Below are 13,391 nucleotides of genomic sequence, written 5' to 3'. Positions count from 1 at the left end.
CATTCAGGGCTTACTCAAACTGGCAATGCAGAAATAAATGTTTTGTACAATCAAAATGTCTTGAATTTGTCTGACCAAGTATTAACACCAACTGAATTGTCTGTCCTTAATAAAGGCCTCACATTTGTACCTGTTTTTTTCATATCTGAAGATGCTTTAGCACAAGATGTTATGTCTTTTTGTAGACTGCTCAATCTTAGATTATTTTTTGGTAATGAAGGCAATGATTATACTAAAGATACATTTATCTATCACAAATAACAATTTTTGCCTCCTATGCATCCGGTGGTACAGCAGTTTCAAAATAATATTCTCAAAGATTTACACTTTTATGATACCAACTTATGCCCAAGATCGAATAACATCACATGGACTGAACAATTGGCCATTGGAAAACTACGTAATAACCATGATATTGTTATTATAGCAGCTGATAAAGGAGCTGCAGTGGTTGTGCTCAACTGGTCAGATTATGATAAGGAAACAAAAAGACAATTGTCAGATAAACATTACTATTTTGAAATGGCTATAAATCCCACTTTGAAGTTTAAAAAAGAAATTGATGATTTTCTGATGAATGCTAGGGATATAGCCATCATCGATAGTAATGTTATGAACCAACTTATGATTCAGGACCCTATGAATCAATATATTTATTTCCTGCCTAAAATACACAAAGATCCTGTCAACCCTCCAGGTAGACCTATTGTGTCTGGAAAGGGTTTTATCACTGAACCCTTGTCTCTTTATCTTACCAAACAAGTTAAACCATTGTTATCCTTTATATGTTCAAGATTGCGCGATACAACCAATTTTTTGCAAATTGTTTCAGAAATGCAGCTTGAACCGGATTGGTTAATGTGTACCCTTGATGTGAGTGCTCTGTACACGAATATTCCTCATCGTGGTGGTTTGGAAGCTTTAGCATATTGTCTTGATTTAGCAGGATTATATTCAACTGAATATAATGAATTTTTGATTGGTTTGGCTGAACATGTCTTGAATAACAATGTTTTCTTTTACCAAGAAACCTGTTACTGGAAGATAAAGGATACAGCGATGGGGTCCTCGTTTGCCCCCATATATGCTGACCTATTTATGGCTTATGTTGAACGTGATCTCATTTATGATAGCCAAAACAATATCTATCTGCGTCATATGGATATATTGAGGCGCTATTTGGACAATTGTTGGTTGGTGTGGAAGCGTGGAGTTGATGAATTATCATATTTTTTGGATTATCTTAACAACAATAAATGGGGGCTACAATTTATGGTACATTATGACATCCATACTATTACCTTTTTAGATGTACTGATTAACAGATTGCCTGACCATACTTTGGACACCAAGGTATTAAGAAAATATCCTGAATACAATACCATTCTACGTGCCTCCAGCTTCCACCCACCACATATCGCCCAAAATATACCCAAATCACAATTCATCAGAATGAAAAGGATTTGTTCTGATGAGACCTCCTACCATGAAGAGAGCAAAGATCTGATTACTAGGTTTAGATGCAGGGGCTACAAAATGGGATACGTTTTTGATGCCAATAACAAGGTTAACAAACTTAAGAGGGAGGAATTGTTGTTATAAGGAGCACAATCATAGGGTAACACAACCCATTAGGTTTACTACAACTTATGGTAGGAATTCTGACATGTTAATACAGAGTGTACATAGGCATTGGAACATTTTACAATATGATCTTGAGGTATCTAATATTATCCCTGAAAGATGTCTGTTTTCTTTTAGGAAGGGCAGAAATCTGAGCGGTTGCTTTAACCATTTCAAACACCCACATGATTCCAGTATTGAACATTATATTCAAACTATACTAACAGGGGGAATTCTAAATGGCTTTTTTCCATGTGGCCACTTTTCCAACTGCAATAAAGTCAATAAAACTAAACAATTCTCCAGCAGAAACTCTTCTGTTGTGTACGATATTATTTTTTTTGCCAATTGTAGTTCTGACTGGGTCATCTATTTGGCCACATGTTTTTGTGGGTCATTCTATGTAGGACAAACTTCACGTCCCATGAGACTCAGGATTTCAGAACACATTAGCAATATTAAAAAATGTAAAGTGCAAAATGCATTGTATAAACATCACAACATACATCCCACTGCAAAGTTTTGTTTTACTATAATTGATATCATCAAAGGCAAAAAGTTGAATAAAACAGGTTTACATTCTTTACTAAATTCTAAGGAGAAAAAGTGGATTATTAAGTTAGGTGGTTTATTCCCACCAGGGCTCAATGAGCAATTTTAGGACAACCAATCATGTTTCTTCTGTGATATTTTAAACAACAGCATTTGAGTTGTTCTCATTATACTGAGGAAGGCTGTGTGTGTATTGCAGCCGAAACCAGTATGTTTTTGTTGTTGTTCTACAATAAATTATTCACCCGGATACAGCTTGCTGGCTCTATTCTTTATTTTTATTCTATAGTTATGTCAAGAATCTAAATGGCAATGCTCAGATCTGCAATGAGCTACAACAGAATGGCATTAAATATACTAATCCCATGGATATTGCCAATATCCTGGCAGATTGATTTAGTGCCAACTTCACTCTCCTCTCACCCCCTAAAGGGCCCATCTCAATACCAAAAGATTGCTAAATTCCAGTAATCACGGCCACACAGGTAGAAACCACACTCTCCAAAGGTAATAATACAGCATCCATGGGACCAGATTACATCCCAGGCTGTGTACTACATGAACTACAAAATGAACTGGCATCTCACCTAAGTGTCATGTTTACTCATAGCCTCACCTCAGGCTTTGTGCCCACTGAGTGGTGCACAGCTACAGTTATCTCCCTCCACAAGGGGGATCCAACTTGGATCCTGGGAACTACCGTCCCATCAGTCTGACCAGCCTGATCTGCAAGGGCATGGAACGTAATATCATTGAACTTGGCAACCTTCAACCACTGGACCCCACCCAGTTTGGGTTTGTGAAGGACTGATCCTGTCTCCTGAACCTGGTTTGACTTCTTCAAATCAGTCTCCAGAGCTGTGGACAAGGTTAAGGCAGTCCATGCAGCCTATCTGGACCTCGCCAAGGCCTTCAACATTGTCCCCCACTCTGGAATCATAGATAAATGTTCTAAGCTGGGCATAAATCCCTACGTCACTTGATGGGGTGCCAACTGGCTTGCTGACAGAACCCAGACTGTAAAAGTAACCAACTCCAAATCCAGCTCCAGACAGGTGACAAATGGAGTACCTCAGGGTTCAGTCCTGGGACCGCTCTTGTTTGGCATCTACTTCTCTGAAGGGCAGGTCAACGCTAAGGGACTCTGGCTAACAAAGTTCACAGATTACTGCAAACTGGGAGCCATTATTGAATCCCCAAATGATGTGGATATTCTACAAAAGGGCCTTACAGAAACTGATGCTTGGTGCCAGAGCCTTGGGCTTAAGCTTAATGCCAAGAAATGTATAGTTATCCCCTTTGGGAAAAACCTTATATCCACAAATGATGACAGACATAGGGACACAGGTGGACAGTGGTCTCACCTTTGATAACCACATTGCCACAACAGTCAGGAAATCCTTCTATGTGGCACACCTCATCACTAAGGGCTTTTCATCCAATAAAAAGGAGGTCATTGTCCCACTGTACTCATCCCTCATTAGACCCATTATAGAGTGTAATGTCCTGTTTGATATGCACCTCACAAGACATCTGCAACAGTTGGAAAGGCCGCAGAAATACCTCACTAAAAGAATCACAGGCCTAAAGCAGATGCCATATGCTAACCGTCTAAACAAACTCCAGCTATACTCTATGGCATGTCGTCTACTCAGAGGTGATCTCTGCTTAACATGCAAGGCAATGTCAAACCCTGAGCTGTTGGACATGCTCCACTTAAAGAAATCCCAATCCCTCAGAGCCACATGCTCCAGGGATCTAAATCTTGTCATCAAAATGAACAAAACATGCTGAAGGGATAGGTTCCTGACCCAGAGACTCCACATACTCTGGAATAGACAGTCCATATATGTCAAGCAGAGCACCTCCTTGGCCCTCTTCAAAAGGAACTTTGACGATTGGATGGGAGATAGGAAATTCACCTCGGGGATCATGTCAGTTGCCCTGCTAGACAGGGGTCCAGGGAAGTAAATATTGTGCGAAGAAATATCCAGGGAATAGTTATGGCTAGGTTTGTATAGGCCCTAGGGTCCATAGCCTAGTACCAACCTATGACTGCACCAGTTGTTCGTCTGTACAAATGGGGCCCATCAGCTGACCCAGGGAACTACAGATCCATAAGCTTATCCAGTCTTATCTCCATAGAAACTCTCCAAACACTGGAACCAACCCAATTTGGTCTTGTCCAAGGGAGCTCTTTCCTGCATAATCAGGTGGACTTTTGAAAAAGTCACTAGGGCCATGGTTGAGGGAAAATGGTAAACACCACTTGTCTAGACTTGACCAAAGCTTTTGACACAATCCCCCACTTGGGGGTCATAGATAAACTAATTGAATTAGGCATAAACCCCTCCATCATCAGATGGATTGCCTACATGCTCACTGACAAGACACATTACCATTGCAGATAAGAAACCTGTTACTACCGGTGTCCCACAGGACTCAGTGTTGGGACCCCTCCTGTTTGGTATATACTTCTCTGAAGTGAAGAAAACTGGTGAGGGCTTGTGGCTCATCAAGTTCAGTGATGACTGTAAGCTGGGAGCAATCACTGAATCCTTGAATGATGTAAACATCCTATAAACAAGCCTAAAAATGACAAATGACTGGTGCCAAAACCATGGTCTGAGACTAAATGCTAAAAAAATGTGTAATCATACCCTTAGGTAAATCAGACATCCCTTCAAATTAAAATGTTGATAGCACACCCCTTAAAGTAGACCCAGTGGTAAGGGATCTAGGAACACAGGTAGATAATAACCTAAACATTGACCAAGAGGTAGCTACACCAGTGAGGAAATCCTTCTCTGTGGCTCAAATTATAATTAAAGGCATGGCATCAAGATCAAAGGAAATCACTTGTTCTTGGCCCTAAGCAGGCCCAAAACTGAGTACAGCGCTCCATCCTGCATGTACCAGATAAGGCACTTACACCAATTGGAGAGGCCTTAGACGTTTCTCACTGAAAAAAATACAAAGTGGAAGACAAGTGTTATGCAGACCATCTAAAGGTCCTATCCCTTTACTGTCGCATATTGTGTATTGATAGGAGATTTATGCCACACCTATAAGAGATTCTCTGATCTAGCCCTGATGAAAATGTTACATATTCTCTAAAAAAAATTATACAAGGGTTACATGTTCCATGGACCAGAACCTTATTTGTGACTAACAGAACTTGCTGAAGAGACAGACTTTTATCTCAAAGGCTACCTTGTCTATGGAATAAGCTTCCCATATTTGTAAATCAAAGCCCATCCTGTACTCTCTTCAAAAAGAATTTGGATAAATGGATGGAGAACTGTAAATTCACTCCTAGGGTACTGCCCATGTCCCTTATGAACAGAGGCAGTCCATACGATGACTAAGTGCTCCAAAACTCAAAGACCCACTACCCTGACACTATCCCATCTCATATATGGGGAATTAATATATAATAGTGTCATATCCTGGGTATTATTGGCTAGGTTTGTAAAAGCTCTTGTGCCTAGTATTTACCTATGACCTATGAACCTATGGTACTACTACTAGTGTTACTAATACTACTACTATTACTACTGCTTCTCCTTCTTCTATTACTACTTTTACTGCTGCTACTACTACTAATATTAATAGCATAGGCAGTTTGGGCAATTTAGTGGTCAAATAAAATGATTAGGACTGCCACACTCAGGAAATGAGTAATATAGATATAGCTTGTTGAAAGTTAAATATCCTTGTTCTCTAAAATATAGTGGCATTTTGAAAATATTAAAATTGAACTGAAATTACTTTGTTACTCTTTTTCCATTTCCTATATTTCCCAGACATTCTTTATAGGTTCATAGGTTCATACTAGGCTATCTGCCCTAGGGCATTTATAAGCCTAGCCAGAGTGTGTTTGGCTTTCACCACCCATTTTAAATTAATTTTGCTATGCCCTTTTTCGAGGTTAGTATACTGTGCCTCTGTCTAACAGTGACACAGAAGTGATACCCAGGGTAAACCTATGATCTCCCATCCACTCATCAAGATTCCTCTTGAAGAGAGTCAGTGAGGGACTCTGCCTAACCTGGACTGGGATTTTATTCCAGAGGGAAGGGAGCCTCTGGGTTATGAATCTGTCCCTCCAGCATGTCCTATTTATTTCAGTGCTGAGGTTCAAGTCTCTCGAGGGCGTAGCTCGATGGGATTTGGATTTTCTGAGGTGCAGCATGTCCATTAATTCCGGGTTGGACATGGCTTTATACGTCAGGCACAGATCGCCTCTGAGAAGACGGTATGCCACTGAGTAGAGCTGGAGTTTCTTTAACCGGGCAGAATATGGCATCTGTTTGAGCCCTTTGATCCTCTTGCTGAGGTACTTTTGGGGTCTTTCCAGTTGCTGCAGGTGTCTGGTAAGGTACATCCCAAAAGGGGCATTGTACTCAATTATGGGCCTGATGAGGGATGAGTAAAGAGGCACGATGACCTCCCCTGATCTAGATGTGAATCCCTTCATGATTAGGTGGGCTATATAAAATGTTTTTCTAACCACTTTGGCCACGTGGTTGTCAAATGAGAGATTGCTATCAACTTGGGTCCCCAGGTCCCTAATTACTTCTTCTGTACTTAATGGATTACGACCTATGTGGTAATTTGTGGGCACTTTGTTTTTGCCAAAGGGGATGACTATACACTTTTTGGCGTTTAGCTTGAGGCCATGGCTCTGGCACCAGTTGTCTGTTTCTATGAGGCCCTTTTGGAGGATGCTTGTGTTGGCTGGAGAGTCGATTATGGTGCCCAGTTTGCAGTCATCTGCGAACTTGATCAGCCACAGTCATTCTGTGTTGGCCTGTACCTCCGAGAAATATATACCGAACAAGAGAGGTCCCAGGACTGAGCCATGTGGGACTCCACTTGTAACTGGTTTGGAGTCTGACATAGCTCCAGCAATTCTAACCATGTTCATAGGTTCATAGGTTCATAGATTAGTACTAAGCTAACTGCCCTTGCAAGCCATTTTAAGCCTAGCCAATTATCCCTTGTGAGACTCAAACACTGCACCTTGTGTTTGTAAGGCAAACACCTTAACCATTAGGCCACCCTCCCAACCCCTCTTGTGGGCTCTGTCCTTGAGCCAGTTTGCAACCCATCTAGTGACATAGGGGTTTATATTTAAGCTGGTGAGCTTATCTATAATGCCCGAGTGGGGTATTGTATTGAAGGCTTTTGCGAGGTCCAGGTAGGCTGTGTGGACCACCTTCCCTTCGTCAATGGCCTTGGTGACTGTTTCAAAGAAACTGACCAGGTTTAAGAGGCAGGATCTGCACTTAACAAAGCCGAACTGGGTAGGATCTAGTGTCTGTAGTTCCCCAATATCTTTATTTATGAGGCCCATGATGATCCTTTCCATAGCTTTGCAGACCAAGCTAGTCAAGCTTATGGGGCAATAATTTCCAGGATCTGTTGAGGCAGCACCTTTGTGGAGAGGGACCACTGTTGCTGTACGCCACTCTTTGGGTACATATCCTGTAGTAAGGCTTAGATTGAACAGTAGTTTTATGTTTGGGTTTAGCTCTTCTTGGAGTTAATGTAGGACGCAGCCCGGGACACCGTCTGGTCCCATTGATGCTGTGTTTTTTGCTTTGGAGAGGGCGGTTCTTACCTGAGCATCTGGGATGTCAGGGTGGCAGCACTCTGCTGGTATAGATATTTGCCCTTTTGGTGGGGAGGGGGGTTTGCGCTGAACCTGTCAGCTAGGATGTTGGCAATGTCTGTGGGTTCGGTGTATTTTTTGTCATTTTGGACTAATTCTGAGAATATCTAGGAATTCCCACCCAGGTTCCTAGCATAACTAAAGAAAGCCTTGTGATTACCCTTAGTGTCCTGTGCAATTTTTCTCTCAAAGCTGGCCTTAGACGATTTTATGAGTGCCTGTAGTTTTTTTGCTAATACTGATCAGAGATGCCTTCCCTTTTTGGGATTTTGCTCTATCATGTAGTAGCTTCCTCCTTCTATTGTATAGTATGTTTATGGCTGGGGTCCACCAGACAGGACGTCTGCCTTTGGAGGATTGGGTCTTGGTTTTATTTGGGATTGCATGATCCATGCATTTCTGAAGGTGTTCATAGAATGCGTTTATAAAGGATTCTGCGGTCTGGGCCATATTTTCCACAGGCCCGGGGGCTTTGAAGGATTCCACCTCGGTTTTGAGGAGTATGAAATTTGCTTTAGAGAAGTTTTCACTGTGGTTTTCTGGGCAGGGGGTGGGGTCGGGATGCGAATATCCAGTGAGATTAGTTTATGGTCTGATCTTACCAGTGAGGGATACACTTCTGGTCTGGAGCATAGAGTCCTCATGTTGGTGATGATCAGGTCCAGTATGTTTTCCCCTCTTGTGGGAGTGGTAACAAGTTGTTCCATAGCATTTGAGTTTATAAATTCTAGGAACCTTTGGGCTAGGGTGTTGGAGCTAGAGTAATGCTCCCAGTCTATGTTTGGGTAGTTGAAGTCGCCCAATATAATGGTGTTTGGAGAGATGCTACTCTAGAAAACCAGTTAAGTGCTTCTTAACAGAACTGGTGATCCTACGTACTTTAGACTGATAAACCTCACTAGATTTTTATATATAGACATATATGTATATATATATATATATATATATATATATATATATATATATATACTTCAATAAATGGCAAAGAACTTATATATGTTTTAATATTCTTATTTATGTCAATACAATTTTGTCAAAAACAGTTCTACCTTTTTTAATATGTACTGTTTTTTCATGACATTATTAGTCAGTTTATAATTAAGAGAACCAATAAACTTACAGTATTTTCTGACTGCGACAAGGTTCCATTACTATTCCACATATGTTTTTAAAAATTTTTAGGACTTAAAGTTTAATATTTATTTTGTTAAATGAGCTAGATAATTGTTAATCTCTAGAAAACTGTGCAATCGTTAGAGGATTTAAATTTCACCTCTTTTCTGTAGTTAGTGGAGTCTCTCTCGAAATCTGATTTTATTTTGGTCTTGTTAAGTATAATATTCTATGATTCTGAACCATGCTGTGCATATCGGATACAGAAATCTGTTAATGACTGTATCTTAGGGTGAATTTTTACTTCTGATAATGGAGCAACAAGCAGTTTGATAAAGTGGATATTTTTTTAAAAACTATACCATCTGCCATAATTTCTTTTATTAATCTGTATTTATCTATGCTTATTAAGTTAGGTTACAAAGGGCTTCTATTAGCTAACAAATGTTCAGGCTTATCATCTGTAAAGGTCTAGACTGTGTGTGAACCAGATACCATTGTTTTTGGATAGCTTATTTTCTAAATAACAGCTTAAAAACTTTATTTCATGTAAATAATTTGTGTCGGTCCTCTTGCCCGTTTCTTTGGTGTATGGACTTGTAGAGTAAAACAGTACACTATGGTCTTATATTAGCACCTGCTCAGAACAATTGAAATGAGTACACAGGGAACTTGCTAGGAAAGTTTTGATGCCAGTGACTTAATATATTCTGCCTGATTTAAGATTCTTAAGCTGTACATTTCATTTTGCAAATGATATGAGGGAAGACTTTGCATGATTTTTGGGTACATTCAATGCCCGGTGAGATTTAATTCACTGCACCATTTTTTATTCATCCTAATACAATGCAGTATGGCTGAGGAAAGCAAACTGTCCTTACACGTCAGATAATACATAGAAACCACGCTTTTACAATTCATTTTTATAAAATTGTGAAATTCTTTACTCATGGCAGCTAGATGTCCAACCACCAACCACATTAACTTATTTGCATCTGCCAGCACATGTACTTTTGAAGTGTAAAACTATTTTGTGCTGGCAAGCGTAATATAGGTTCCCAGCAAATTTTTCACAGACAAAGCTTAAATATATAAGAACAACATTTAGAAGAACAAGAAAGCAGCATTCTGCATTACATGACCAATTAAATCGTATTACTTATTTAAAGTGTTTTGTCAGGCCACTGAATGCCATGAATTCAACAACATAACTGAATTAAATTGAGGATATGTCACTTAAGTGTACCTCAACACCAGTGATAGAATTCCAAAAGGTACCTCCCCACTAGGACACAGGGAGTTTTCTTCCACTGGAAGCAGGTGTAGATGAGTTAAAATGGTTGGTCTAGTCCCTTAGCTCTGAGTTTAAGGCTATGACCTGGTAATAACCTTTAACCTTTAGTCTTGAGTTTCATTGCTTCATCTTCTACTTGGCGACTGTATATCTCTGAACAAGTGAGCAAGTTATTTAACTAGACAGCACTCCTTGTTTGCCTCATAAGTGCTTTGGTGAATATGTGGGTAACAGTAAGTTATGTACAGTTTGTTCTGTGTAGCAATGCCAATTAAATTTCAACTTATCAATTATGGATAAGATGTTTGTATTTGCAGGAGGCATCATAAAGGTCCCAATTGGATTATGATATTTGGTAACTTTTATCAGTTTAATGATCATAAATGTTAATATTCAAGACATATAGTAAGCTAAGAATACTTGTACTGGATAACCATTTACTGACACAGTTTTTCTTTTGCCATACATGCAGCACATTTGTCAAGTTCATTGTGGGTATGCCTGCCTGATATACAGTCAAATACCCTGTAATGGCTTACAAACAAATGGTTTGTGTAATACTCTGTGTCTAAATATAAGCTACTCTATCTGCATGGACAAAATGATTGGGCATGGATATCTAATTATTTCCTTTAACTGTGCAACTGAGACAAAATGCTACAAAATCAGGTGTATAATTTTTCCTATTACACAGTTCTGTAATCTACAGAGACAGCTTTACAACATCTTGTAAGCCAGGTTTTTAATTACCTTTGTGATGGCGTTGTAGTGTACCATACCTATTTTTCCCAGGAATTTAATAATGAGCAGCTCTTAATGTGGGATATCCACTGACATACTCATCATCAAATAATGGTATAACGTCTTTACTAGATTTGCAAAACTACAGTTGTTATTATCATCCTCATTCCTGTTCTTCGTGGCAAACAGCATTGAGATTATCAAGTCTGAGTGGGTGACTCTGTGACTCTGCATGGGAATATTCCTCTGTGATACATTATTTGCAAGAATCACAGTAACTTTTTTTTACCGTAAACTAGGAAATACAAACATTTTTATAAATGTTTTGGCATTTTCAGTACTTTGCCATTAGAATTAATCACTTTGTTTCTTCTTTTTTAAGATGATGATGGTCTTGACTTGGAGGTTTTAAAAGCAAACAATCATGGTTTTTTCGGTTGCCTGTCTTCAATGAAGTTTAATAACATCTATCCTTTAAAAGCTGCACTGCACCACATCAGCTCAAACTCAGTTGTGGTAATAGGACGCTTCAGTGAGTCCAACTGTGGCACTCTGAGTACAGCTGACTCATCATCAAGGGAAACAACACATTCCTTGTCAGGTAAAATACATTCCAATGAGGTTATGAACTTGCAGATCATAATTTGTTTGTTGTCATTAAAATGAAAGAAAAAAATCTGCTGTTGAATGCAATACATTAAATAATATATTTGTTTGCAGAAATTATAAATGCACTTTTGCCAGATGTTTAGACATTAATTAAAGCATATCATATGTGCAATGCTGTTCCCATTTGTGTTAAAATATTGTTAAAATTTCCATTTAAATATCCCCAGGTTAAAAGTTTGTATATTACCGTTTGGTTATTAGTAGCACTGTTTGTCAGACAACAAAGATTTACATGATTTGTATTCGTTAGATTTTAAGTTGTGTGCCCTGCAGTGATCACTTTGTACCATAGCACACAAAAACAGAAAGCATTTTCATCAGTGTGTAAGAGAATGACAAAATCTGGCAAATAAGATGCACTATATATTAAATAACATGCACCTGCAGTCGCTAGTCTCCTGTTGAGTATAATTTTATTGATATTACTTTCATTTGTGAAATTATGGTGCTATTCATAAACAGTGTGCACCATGAGTTAGGGCAGCTACATTGAAGAACTGTGAACCATAGTTCTAAGTAATTCATAAAACTTGTAACACAATGGCTATGATCATTGTATGCAGTCTTACATCTTTATGTAGGCATTGTTTTCTTGCACAAAGTACAAAAACAAATGCCTACCCCAAGATCATATGCGAGTTCCAAATAGTATACTATCTGTGTATTAGGCAGTTCCATTCATATAACCTTTGGGACTGCAGCAACATGCAGAAAATATTGTGTCATCTTTGCCAGTAGTGCAATTTCTGCTTTACTGCAAATATAGGTTCATAGGTTCATAGGTGTGTACTAGGCTATCGGCCCTGGAGCCTATGTAAGCCTAGCCCAAAAAGATTCCCTGGCATCTTGCTACCTGATGTTAGTTCCCCAGTGCCCCTATCAAGCAAGACCACTGAAGTAATTCCCAGGGTGAATTTTCTATTGCCCACCCACTCGTCAAGATTTCTCTTGAAGAGGGCTAGTAAGGTACTCTGCTTAATATGAATGGGAAGTCTGTTCCAGAGCATGAGTAGTCTCCGGGTTAGGAACCTGTCCCTCCAACATGTTCTGTTTATTGTGGTAATAGGCTTGAGGTCCCTAGAGCATGTGGCACAGAGGGATTGGGATTTCTTCAGATGTAGCATATCTAACAGTTGTGGGTCAGACATGGCTTTGTAGGTTAAGCAGAGATTGCTTCTAAGTAGGTGATATGAGAGAGTATAGTTGGAGCTTTTTGAGTCTGTCTGTATAGGGCATGTGATTAAGGCCCAGAATCCTCTTGGTGAGGTATTTTTGTGGCCTTTCCAGTTGTTGTAGGTGTCTAGTGAGGTACATGCCAAATGGGGCGTTGTATTCTATGATAGGTCTGATGAGGGATGAGTAGAGAGGGGCTATGTTGCTTAGTATACACAACTGAGCAGCATGTCAATGCAAAGGTTAAAAGAACAGGAAACAAACTCTGATTATGTGGTAGGAAAACCTTACTGGCTATGGTATTCCCTATATTGTAAGGTAAACTTTCAGTGATCCATATTTGTCTGAGTCCCACACAGTGATGCTGTACATGTCTGCCAATGGGAGCTCATACAGTATTATATCCCTGCATTATGATATCATAGGTAAATATCTTATCTCTACCTGAGGGTATATGGACTGAAACATTTTATTTATCACTTTGATGCATGTTAATGGAGATAACTCAATAGAGAAAAGTAGCTGAGACTGACATTTGTTAAAACTGAT

The 13,391-nt window shown here is 39.3% G+C and overlaps 1 protein-coding gene across 1 annotated transcript in view; it reads left to right on the top strand.

The window, feature by feature from the left end:
• The window catches only part of LOC122802342 (contactin-associated protein-like 5), a 2,566,556-nt gene that overhangs the window by 2,332,174 nt on the left and 220,991 nt on the right, over nt 1-13,391 (top strand). Inside the window, exon 20 of the mRNA XM_044071980.1 lies at nt 11,383-11,601. Within this exon, the coding sequence (XP_043927915.1) occupies nt 11,383-11,601 (219 nt within the window). The remainder of the gene's footprint in view (nt 1-11,382; nt 11,602-13,391) is intronic.

Source organism: Protopterus annectens, chromosome 5.part0, assembly GCF_019279795.1.
Source record: "Protopterus annectens isolate FY-2018-M chromosome 5.part0, PAN1.0, whole genome shotgun sequence".
Taxonomy (NCBI): domain Eukaryota; kingdom Metazoa; phylum Chordata; order Ceratodontiformes; family Protopteridae; genus Protopterus; species Protopterus annectens.
This window is presented reverse-complemented; position numbering and strand designations above follow the sequence as displayed.